We start from the raw sequence: 12,255 nt of genomic DNA on the forward strand, positions 1-12,255 counted from the left end.
AAAGAGCGCGCAGGCAATAGGGATCCCGAAATTCCTTGGTGACTCGAAAGATAGATCCCAAGTTTTTATTGGCCTTCGCTATTATGTACGAATAATGCTCACGGAACGAGAGCTTCTCATACAGGTGTACGCCAAGGTCTTTGATAACTGAGACTCTATCCAGTGACTCGCCATCGATAGTGTAGCTCCATTGAATGGGTTGTTTTTTTGCGGTTGAAAGAGATGACCGAGCATTTACGCACACTGATGAGGAGCTCGTTCGTTTTACACCAGTCGACGAAGTTGTTGAGAAGCCTTTGAAGCTCGCGACAATCTTCATTAGACTTTACACTGAGGAAGATCTTCAAATCATCCGCATACAAAAATCTTCATCCTCGAGGTAACACAGCGCATACATCATTGAAGAATAGTAAAAACAGCAAAGGGCCAAGATTGCTACCTTGCGGAACATCAGATCGATTAGAAAATTGATTCGAACGTGCGCTGCCCAGTCTCACAGAGAGACGCCGGTTAACCAGATATGACCTCAGCCAGTCTACAAAGGTCGGTACCGCACCCATCCGTTTTACTTTGGCCAGAAGCAAATCATGGTCCACACGGTCAAAGGCCGCCTTCAGGTCTGTGTAAATAGTATCTATTTGAGTTCCGTTTTCCATGTTCTGGATGCAGAATGATGTGAACTCTGTGAGATTTGTGGTGGTCGACCGTCCTGGAAAAAATCCATGCTGGTCACAGGAGATATGACGCTTTACTTCCTGAAATAGAAGCTTATTTACGAGACTCCAGTAGCTTCGATCCTGCGCATAAAGAGGTAATTTCTCGGTAGTTTTCCACAGCTGTGCGATCGCCTTTCTTAAACACAGGAAACAAAAATGATTCCTTCCAGGCATCTGGGAATGATGATTGACTCAGCGACAAGTTGCAAATTGCGGTTAAGGGTGCACATAACGTATCTACACAGTTCTTGAAGATGATTGGTGGTATACCATCTGGTCCCGGGTGCAAAGACGGTTTTAGCTTCTTAATTGCAGCTGCAACGTCTGTTTCGGAAAAGCAAATATCTCGCATGTCAAGTATACCTTGTGGTACATTTCGGAGAGCATCGTCGATTATTCGCGAAGCAACTGGTTCAGTCTTGAATACGTTAGAGAAATGATTTGCAAATAAGTGGCAGATTCCATCTGCAGAGCTCGCTGTATTTGTCCCATGTGACATTATCGTTGGAAGCCCTCGCTCTTTCCGTTTACCATTCACAAATGACCAGAACCGTTTGGGATTCTGCTTCAGGCTTTTTTGAGTACGCTGCACGTATAAGGTGTAAAGCAATTGATTGTAGATTCTGTAGCTGTTACTGGCTGACACGAACACTCGTTTTGTATATACGGGTTGCGATGGTGAGAGTAGTGCCGAAGAGCTTTAGCACGATCTCTTTTTAATGCTCGTAGCCTCTTATTGGCCCATGGGGGATTCCGTTTGGGACGAGTTGCAGGCACATGTAAACTGAATAATCCATTCAACGTGACTATCAAATAGTCAACCGCTTCATTGATACTGTTGGCACTATACAAAGGGGCCCAATCAACCATCGCTAAAGAACGCCATAAGGCAGCAAAATTAGTTCTTCGGAAGTCAAACTGGAATTCCTCCTCAGGCTCGGTAAATGAAGCAGGCATGGAGCATTGCAAGGTGGTTATTATAGCTGGATGGTAAAGATCAAGGTCTACAAGCGGTTCAACAGCTTCGAATACAGCGCATTCACGAACGGAACAGTCGTTGGCAAATAATAGATCGAGTATACGATCTCGGTTGTTGGCGACTGAGTTCATCTGCTTCATATTTAGTATTTAGTAGTATTTAGTAATGACATACCATCGATAAGAACTGAACTGGGACCGTTGAATAAGGATGTCGATGGGTCCGGGAACAAGTAATTGTCAGTACCTTTTCTCCAGACGAGACTTGGTTGGTTGTAATCGCCAAACAAAAGATGGTGAGTCAGCAATAGCTTCAACACATTTAATGTGCCGTTCGAGGTAGCTTGAATCTGTTGCATATTTAGGAGAAACAAATACTACACCAACAAACACATTTCTATTGGTGGTAAAAATGTGGACCCATAGATGCTCAATGTCATCACCAACAGGCGAAACTCTTTTCGAACCCAGATGATTTGATACTGCGATAAGCACACCTCCACCTCGCTTTTTCCCGGTACTATCCACATCACGGTCCCTGCGGTGTACAGTGTAACGATGCCCAAACAGTTGCGGTGAGAGAAACTCCATATTCAACCAAGTCTCAGTAAGAATGATTACATCATAGTGCACATCCAATACAGCCAGATAAAATTTGTCGACCTTCGTTCGGAGCCCTCTTGTATTTTGATAATAGATGTTAAGACTGTACACCGGAAATGGCATGGCTTCAGACGTACTATTAGTCAAATGTGATTGTTGTGAGCTCGTCGACTGCAGATCGGTAGTGGACATGTTTGGCTGGAAGGACGTTTGACGATTACGATGTGTAGTATCGTCCACCGCTTCGGATGAACACATACATATGTGTTTACCTTCGAAAGTATTAGTTGACACTGAGCTGATTGAGAGCCTGACTGGTGGTTGATTTGGTGGCGAATTAGGAGCATCTGCTACGATGTATGATAGAGTTAGCACGAAATTCTCAGTTGAAGCTTCGCAATGCGGTGGGTGGATTTCAAGTGACTCCGTATATTGTGAAGTGGAAGACGTCAAATGATTTGCTCGTGAGTGTGGACTAACCATGGATACTGAACCGCACTCACTCAAATGTTGCAGCTCGGAGATGTTACCGTTGTCAGTTATGGAGAGATTAGACTGGAAGGACGTTCGACGATTATGATGTGTAGTATCATCCATCGCTTCGGATGGACATATACATGTGCATTTACCTTTAAAGGTATCGGTTGATACCAAACAGCTCAAGATCCCAGCCGGTGGTTGAGTCGCCAAGTCGGTCATTAGTTGCTAAGCAGAGTAATCGATTCTTGATCGCAATTTTCGCAGGCGTTTCTGATAAAGCGGGCAGTCAGTACTCCAAGCGGGGTGGCAAATATTCAGCATGTTATCATCGGTGAGTTTATGTAAAGCATTAAATTTGTAGCAGTTGATACATTTCTCATAATCCGAATCACAATCGTTTGCATCGTATGGTTTAGAGCATTTCGGGCAGCAAATCTGATTTTTGCAATCTATTGAGTTGTGACCGAATTCCGAGCAATTGAAGCAACGTCCAACGTTAACTGACTCCGTAATCCTACATCGCTCCCACCCAACATTAACACGTTGTAATTTGATAAGGCGGTCAAATGTAGGCGCATCAGCTTCGATTAGAACTGTGTACGGGCCTGATTCTTCACCGTTATTTTGCACACGAATAACCTTTAACTCGACAGTAGTAGGCAAGTCATTCTGTTTTTTGAATTTCGATACAAATACTTCATCAGAGACTTTGTCTGTGATCCCAATAATTTTCATCCTCGGTTTGAGCGGTTTGCTGATGTCAATATCGTACTTGTTAGAGAGCACTTTTTTTGCGGCGAGAACCATCCTTTCGGCACATTCCTTAGAATTGCATCTTACTGCAACTGCACCGTTATCTTTGCACCAAATTTCTTTGATGGTGAATTCAACGGGGTCCAGCTTAGCACATACGTCACATTTAGTCACTTCAGCTTGTTGAGATTTTTTCGGTTTGAACAAAATAGTCTGTTCGATTTTGGTCACTGCTTTAGTTTTCAGAGCTAGAGATGTGTTACTTTCACTGGTTGAATTTGGTTGGATTCGCTGGTTGCTGGAAAGATTTGCTGGAGATTTTTGCACATTCATGTTGCGCCTTTTACCGGATCGTAGTAATCCACCATCAGCGTTCTGCGACTTATTATTTTCAGCAGCACGGGCAACGTCAGCATAGGAAATATTGCAGTTGACTGGTGTTTCCGAGGGGATTTCAATTACAGTAGGATAACCGGTCGGTGTATTAATTGATTTGATCTCATCGAGTTGCTTCATCATCTCAGAGCACTTTTTAGTAACGTCGTTCAGGCAGAGTTGGTTCCTGCGGCAATCATGGCAAATATATTTCAGTGCAGCGTTCTCAGACAAAACCTTTGCAGCAGATGGACTCAAGTCGGTGCATTTTAGGTGGAGTATTTGGTCACAACCTCCGAAACAATATATACGGTCATTTTCTGACGAGATTTTCTGCACACAGGCACTGCACAGAACGGTTGTCATTATATTGTAAGCGCCGCTGCCGGCGCCGCGCAATCCCTTCACTCAGCTTCAATCAGAAAAAACAACACAGCAGCAGAACAATACCTGTTTGCGCTTTCACGAATAGTTATTGTGACTAGATATTTTGTTAATAATTTCACTCAAAACTAAAGTCAGCTGTAACTTTTAATTCGATCGGAATTCTGGTGCTTGCACTACACACAGTTATGCACAAAATCGCATTTAACGTACTTTCACCGTAATAAAAACAGTTTCAAAGTGCCAGACACAGAGACGCACTACTATCACAGCGCGCAACAAACCAATCCTTCTGAAATTTTGCAGATATGTTTACAGCATGAAAACCTGTAATTTGATGCTAAAATAATTTAAACTAGATGAATTATCTCAGATGAAGCCGTTATAAATTATTGTAAATTTTATTGTGTTGTTTAAAATTGCTCATAATTTTCAAATTAAACGTCCTATCAAAAAACAAATCAATAGTGATATATTAGGCTATTTTACCTTTCAAATGAGACTAATAGCGCCTAAATCAGTTTGGCCATCTCTGAGAAACAAGCGATAATCATTGCCTTGTCAAAACAGGTTTTAAAGCATAACTTTTAAACTACTCGTTTGGTTCCAATAAAACTTCCTGAAAAATTTAGCGTTACCAAAAGCTTTCATTTGATACTAAGATCGTTGAAATCGGTCATGTGGTTCTGGAGAAACTCGTGTCACGTAATATTTACATTTTTACTTATGACTTTTAAACGAAATGCCACGAAACAATTAAATAATGATAGGCCATGATGCCTTCAAACAAAAGTAATAGCGAACAAATCGGTTCAACCATCTCCGAGAAACAGGCGATTGAAAAGTTGCGTCCCGCACATACATCGACAAATACACACACACACATAGACATTGCTCACTTCATCGAACCCTGTCGATTGGTATATGTGACTCGGACCTCCGGGCCTCGTATCAATTTCAAAACATATTTGAAACAGTGCCTAATTCTAAACAGTTGCAAATTTTTCTTATATATTGACAGAACTCTACCTATTTAAACCATTTAATAAGAAATCATCAGATGTAGTTATTAAATTGTTTTAATAGCTAGAATTTGGGCAATATTTACGAAAAATTTGCAACTGTGCGGAATTAGGCACTGTTTTAAATATTGGGCTTGCACGGTACGTGTCATTTCAATAAAGTAATTCTTATTTCGCACTTCGGTTTCTTTGCAGGTGACATCCATGGTCAGTATTACGACCTTTTACGTCTTTTCGAATACGGAGGATTTCCTCCAGAATCAAACTATTTGTTCCTTGGAGATTACGTTGATAGAGGAAAACAATCGTTGGAAACAATTTGCCTGCTTCTGGCCTATAAAATAAAATATCCTGAAAACTTTTTCCTTCTTAGAGGCAATCATGAGTGCGCCAGCATTAACAGAATATATGGGTAAGTATATGTTTACATATGTTTATTCCATAAACAACAATATACTGTGGCAGGTACTCCGTTGCTGGTATATTCGCTGTACTATATTTTGCAATTTAAGTAATTTAAGTCTTCTCTCTTCTTGTTATCACGGCGATATAAATGCACTTTAACACATCAACTTTGCACGTATCGGGGCCTGGCATATGTATTTAGCTAAGTCTTAAGAAAATTTTCTTTGAATTGCATTTATGTCGCCGTAATAATCGGAAGAGAGTCTCACAGTGTTTTCCTGTATGGACTCATCACTGCGACCAGTATCATTGATCTATTGTGATATCGTCCGGGTGTTTGCTGTATAACCAGCAGTGTACCGCTGTACCGCTAAGCATATCGCTCACGCTGAGCATATCGTGTTGTTTTACGCATCTGCCGACGAAATACGACTATATCGGGTGATTCATCCTACGTGATTTACGGAAAAGTAGGAAAGATTTTTTATCGGGTTGCCTTTTCAGTTTGACAGTCATGTTCCCATTTCGAATCAAGCACTCACACAGATGCGCATATAGAGGGACCCGGGGCAAGATGAGTACCCGGGGCAGGATGGGCACCCCTCCATTCCACAGCTACAAAACAGCTTTTGGTTAAAAAACTCCCACAAACTATTAAATTGTGTCGAAATGAAGTAAGGTTCTAGTGTTGAACATAAAGTATCACGCGCTTGTTGGAAAAATTCCATGAAATAAAATATCGTCTGACAGCCTTGATTTCTTATAACATTTTACCATCAGAAAATAAGCATTTTAAATACCGTGTTAGTACCATATTCTGAACACTTACGCAAGGCTAAGTCTACTAAATTAAAAATAAGGGTTTCAATCGTTTCTAACTGATAGTCTTCATTACCATTTCATTTACCGAACATCTAACTAGATGTCTGAAGTTAGATTGGTTTTAAAATAAATGGAAAACATTTAAAAAAATAATTTCTTGAACATCGGGTTTGGGTTCCTTATTATGGACACCTTTAGCAAGATGGTTCCTAATAATAGACAAAAATGTTCCTAATTATGGACAGTAAAAACATTGTATATTTGAAACAAAAATTATATATTTATATAAGATTTGTTACAAAATTTATCTAAGTAACATTTTTGCGGTTTTATCGGCCTTTTTAATTGCTCTTATAGCTTTCCTCGCTTCTATGTTTTTCTCCTTAGCTAGCCTCTCTGCCTCAAGTTGTTCGTAGTACTTCTGGTACTCCTGGCTGCTGGCCACTACCGGAGGACGACTACGGATGGTTTTTAATGTACGACGGCGCGTGATGTTCGTCTTCGTTGGAATACGGAATGCTTTATCGAAAAAGTCATTTTGAGCTTCAGTTAAAATTTGAAGGTCACTTATAGTACTAGTTGTAGTTAATAGTGTGGGTGATAGATTTCCAACACTATTGGAGATATCATGTAAGGCTGTGCTTGTTGGAGGTGTTGTAATTATCAAATCCTTGCCCGGTTTTTTTTTCCTTAGACAGTTCTTAGATAATTTGGTTAAGCATGGATGCATGATTGGTATTATCTGCAAAAGATAATATTTAAACAAGCACAATAAGTACTTATTCATGTATGAAGTAATTGTTTCCGGAATTTACCTATTATTTCAGATTCTTCGAAGCCATAAAACGCTGTTTCCAATGGATCTGCCTGCATAAGCTTTTCATCTGCTATTTTCTTGATGTGTTTCCACATATGAAATAAATTGATATCGCTGGTAGCTTCAGTCCATGAGACCGTTTTTTCCTTTTCTTTAAAAGTCTGGCGCTGATCGGATGTGAGCAAAGATTCTATAACTTCTAGAGCAATTTTAGCACGATCAATGTCGTCCTTAGTGTATGAAGTAGGTGGTACTTCTGAAGTATCACTTCCACTTACGTTTTTTTGGAAAAGCATTTCGTAGTTGACTGCATCCGGATTAAATGGTACAAGCCCACATTTTCTAAATCCATTTTGGAGATTACTTGCCAGGTTGTCGATGCCATCAATAGCTTGCTTAAGTAAAGGTGCGAAATCTGTGCGCGTCAGTGGGTCTCCAGCCCGTTCAATCCTCCAATCGATCAATTTTCTGTTCCATCCGACCTTCAGTCCTCTAAAAAACGATACATCCAAAGGTTGGAGTACGTGCGTAGCATTGGGGTACAGGCATATGAGAACGATGTCATTCTCCCGGCAAAACTCAGTCGTTTGATAGCACACGTGGGATCTGTGGCCATCTACATACACAATAACCGGAAACGAAGTCTTACACCGTACAAGCCATGGAAGAAAAACGTTTTTCAAATAATAATAAAATGTTTCTTGGGTCATCCAACCACTATCACTTTTACCCGCTGCCCAGTCATCCGGTAAGCTTTTCACTATTTCGGCGGGTAGACGCATTTTGTACGGGAATAAGATTAGTGGAGGGGCCAGAACACCAGCTGCACTAGCACAGAATAATACCGTATAACATTCCTTTTCCGAGTTAGCGTTTGATGTATGTACATATTTTTCACCACATTTAGCCAGAACTGACTCCTTTGTTGGTACTAAACGTATGCCGGTTTCATCCATGTTGAACACGGACGCAGGATTTCGAAAAGTATTCTGTAGTTTTTCGGAGCAAATGTAAATTGATATTTCGGCGAACCATTTCCGAATTGATTACTCTGTTATGCATGTTCTTTGTTTCGATAAAGCGCTTGGGACACGTCTCGAAATTTGCGGATGCCGTTTTAGAAATAAGGACGTCCATTTTCTACCTGGGAAGCCGTTCGGAAAAACATTTGTTCTTCCACAAAGCTTCATATATTGTCCTACGGATATCCTCAGACGATTCGTATCAATGGGCAAACCAACTTTGCAAGACCGATCGATAAAATCAATTATACGATTTTCATCCTCCTTTGAAAGTATGGTTGGTTTGCCTGGATGACTGTGAACAGACGGCGTTTTTAGTTTCGAGTGGAGGGTGCTGACGGCAACACCGTACAAAGCAGCAGCATCCCTTATTGACATACCTCTACCAACCATCATAATGGCCTTCTCCATTTTCCATCCGGTGTGTACGGTGATTTTGTTTTGTCGCGACATACCTGTTCAGAATAAGGAACCATCAGTGAAAATCGGTGCCAAAAACAAGACACTAAATTTGAGAAACAAATTCATGAAAAATAGCTAATATTTTTGTTCACGTACGATGCACGGTACTTACTGATGAATTTTCAGTAGATTCAGTTCAGTTTTTCTGCGGAAAAAACTTGAAAAACACGACAAAAATAGCGTAAAATATTTGCACTCACATCTTAGCGCAGCGGCTAAGCGGCCATGTTTTTTTTACTTTTATCGATTTCAGCACATTGTTTATATTTTTTTTAGCGCATAATGTAGTAGAAAACGGACTTTTTCATGACGATTACTTCGTAAAAGATGTCATAAAATAATGTTTTGCAGTTGTCTATACACAATTACGCGTCTTCAAATTAGAATGACTATTTTTAATCCGAACCGTTCAGAATATGGAGCCGTTCACAATATGGTACTGGCACGGTAAATAAAAGATGCTTATTTATAAATTACAACCTTTTTACGATTGAACAGCATGTACTTTCCCAATAGAATCATTTAAACATATTTTTTAGTGATTCTTTTATATTTTGTAACATTTTGAAAATATGTCGTTTTGCCGGGGTAAAATAAGTACCATTTTCCGGGGCAAGATGGGCACCCTTAAACTTTACAACATAGCTTGAAAAATAAAAATGGGGGCCAAATTCAATTATTTTCATAGTTATAACTGTTTTTTGGACGAAAACGGATAATGAATAACGTTCTTCGAGCTGTCGTTGACGCGTTGAATGTGAAACGTTATTTCATTAGAAGATACGGAAGAAACGCAAAAAACTATGGCATGCCGATGTAAATTCTTGAATGATATCCCAAAATGCTTGAGCAGGTAACGAATACCAAAAAAAGGAGGCCATTTAAAATCATTCAGCAAGAAACGAGAGAAAGCGATAATCTATCACATCCTTGAAATTAAAAATGCTAGTATGGAGTAACCCCTTGGAGCTTTGGCATTCAAACTAGTAAAACAAAACAAAATTCTCATTCGTTCGATAAAAATGCAATGGATTTTCATAAACAGCCGTGCAAATTTATAAATTTCAAAAACAGTTATGCAAATTTAGCCTCGAATCCCTTAACAAACTTCAGCTCGAAACTTAAAAGTGACTATTGGTAAACTAATCGAGTTGCTTAAAAATGTTACTCTATCACCGGCTTTCATTTATTAAACAGGTGCCCATCTTGCCCCATGGGGGTGCTCGTCTTGCCCCGGTATGCTTCAGGCGGGTGAAAAAACAACTATTTTCTTATTACATTTTTACCTTTGTTATACTATATAACAAAGGTTTAGAAATTGGTCGAAAAACGCGAAATTGATCTAAGGCCCGGAGGGCCGAGTCACATGCACCAATCGATAGGGTTCGACGAACTGAGCAATGTCTGTGTGTGTGTGTGTGTATGTATGTGTGTATGTGTGTTCGCTTCGAATTTTCTATCGCCTGTTACTCGGAGATGGCTGAACCGATTCGACCGCTATTACTTTTGTTTGAAAGGTATTATTGCCTAGTATATCACTATTAAATGGTTTCGTAGTTTGACTTTTCGTTTGAAAGTTATAAGCAAAAATGTGAAAACTACGTGACACGGTTTTCTCCGGAACGAAAGCTCTTACTATTACTAAACATTTTGCTAAGTTTTATTGAAAACGGACAAGCAGTTTAAAAGTTAGCTTTGAAAAACTTGTTTTGACTAGGTACAAATGAACGCCTGTTTCTCAGAGATGGCCAAACCGATTTACACGCTATTAGTTTCATTTGTCAGGTAATATAGCCGGATAGATCACTATTGAATGGTTTTTTGATTGGACGTTTAATTTGAAAGTTATGAGCAATCGAATACACCACACCAAAATTAACAATAATTTATAATGATTTTAACTAAGATAATTTACCTAATTTCAATTATTTTAATATCAAACGAGAGGTTTTCACACTACGAATATATATGCAAAATTACATAAGAATTGGTTTTACCGGTCAAAAGATATTAACCCTCAAACACTCGCGCCAACTGTTGTAACACGGTTACTTGCACGCACAATAGCCCAAAACCAAAGACAACGTGCGCACTAGAGTTTTGACTAGGAAAACTTGGTTTTAAGTTTATCAAACCTTTGGAAGAGTTTCTTAAAATTGAAAGCTCTATCGTCTGGTAGAATTTGAATTTTGATTAATCCCCCTAAAAGTGAAATAAAAAAATTATTTTCCTTCAGTTTCAATACAACACATTGATGTGTTCTGCAAACTTTTAGAGCATATTATCACAAGAAATTTTGCTGAAAACAGTAACCTTCTATCTCTTCAGTGAAGGTAGAAAAATCTTATTATAATTGTAATTGTAATTTATTAGAGATACGTTAACCACTTAGTTTAGAACTTTGTTATTTATTGTATATGAATTTGTAAAATCAGTTTTTCTATTCTAACTCTTCTTGTAATTGTTGTATGACTTTTTCATGTATTACAAAGTTGTACAAATAATAAAAATACACAACTTTGCTGAATTTAGTATACCTTTAAGTTTGCTTGTTTAGGAACTGTAGAATTTTAATTGTAAAAAATAACCTGATTGTGACCCCGAATTACTCGATTGCCAACAGACGGATACATCTTAAACATTTTACATTTGCTGGTAGTTTTGCTGCATACAGACACCATTTTTCAATATGAAGAAGCGAGAGAAAATTCCAGTTGGGGTCAATTGCGGTACACCTCACATGCTACTTGCTTCGTTTCTGTGATGTCGGTTTATGCTAATCTTGTTTCCTAACAATTTAAAATATTAATGCATTGAATAATTCTGACATTTTGCTCATCGTTAGTACGTTAGTATATACGTAATATACGATTTGTAACTTTATAACAATATGGCATTCAAAAACCTACACATGTTGTACAAAATACAACAGCGTGAGTAACCGAACGTTAATAAAAATTGATGAAATTTATTCAAGAAAACTTTATTGTTGTGAATCAAATAGAATGGCATTACAAGAAATTATGCATAGTTTAAAAACTTATAAACTAGACTTTTACTACGCAATGTATATGTTAAAGAATAATATTTCATCTTACAACTTACTTTTACTTGCCCTTACCCTCATTAGTAACAACTTACTCAGCAATTTCATGAGGAAAGGAACTATCAAAATTTATAAGTGCTTCTATTTGGTTCAAATTTTGTAAACTTATTCAATTTCCAAAAATTTCAAATAAACCAAACGTGTCGATTTCTATCGCAAATAGCAAGTAAGACCGTATAACAAAGGTTCCTTTCACTACTAGGTGGATTAAATCAGGTTTTTTTAATATAGTTTCAAATATTTCAAATCAAAATTGTATAGGAAAGTTAGATGGATAATAGAACAACTGTTTAGTAACGTTAAGTTGAAG

General features: G+C 38.5%; 1 protein-coding gene across 1 annotated transcript in view; it reads left to right on the forward strand.

Annotated features, from left to right (window-relative positions):
• The window catches only part of LOC128737853 (serine/threonine-protein phosphatase alpha-2 isoform), a 236,713-nt gene that overhangs the window by 40,060 nt on the left and 184,398 nt on the right, over positions 1 to 12,255 (forward strand). The window contains exon 3 of the mRNA XM_053832587.1: positions 5,507 to 5,723. Coding sequence (XP_053688562.1) covers positions 5,507 to 5,723 — 217 coding nt within the window. The remainder of the gene's footprint in view (positions 1 to 5,506; positions 5,724 to 12,255) is intronic.

This window comes from Sabethes cyaneus, chromosome 2, assembly GCF_943734655.1.
Source record: "Sabethes cyaneus chromosome 2, idSabCyanKW18_F2, whole genome shotgun sequence".
NCBI lineage: Eukaryota > Metazoa > Arthropoda > Insecta > Diptera > Culicidae > Sabethes > Sabethes cyaneus.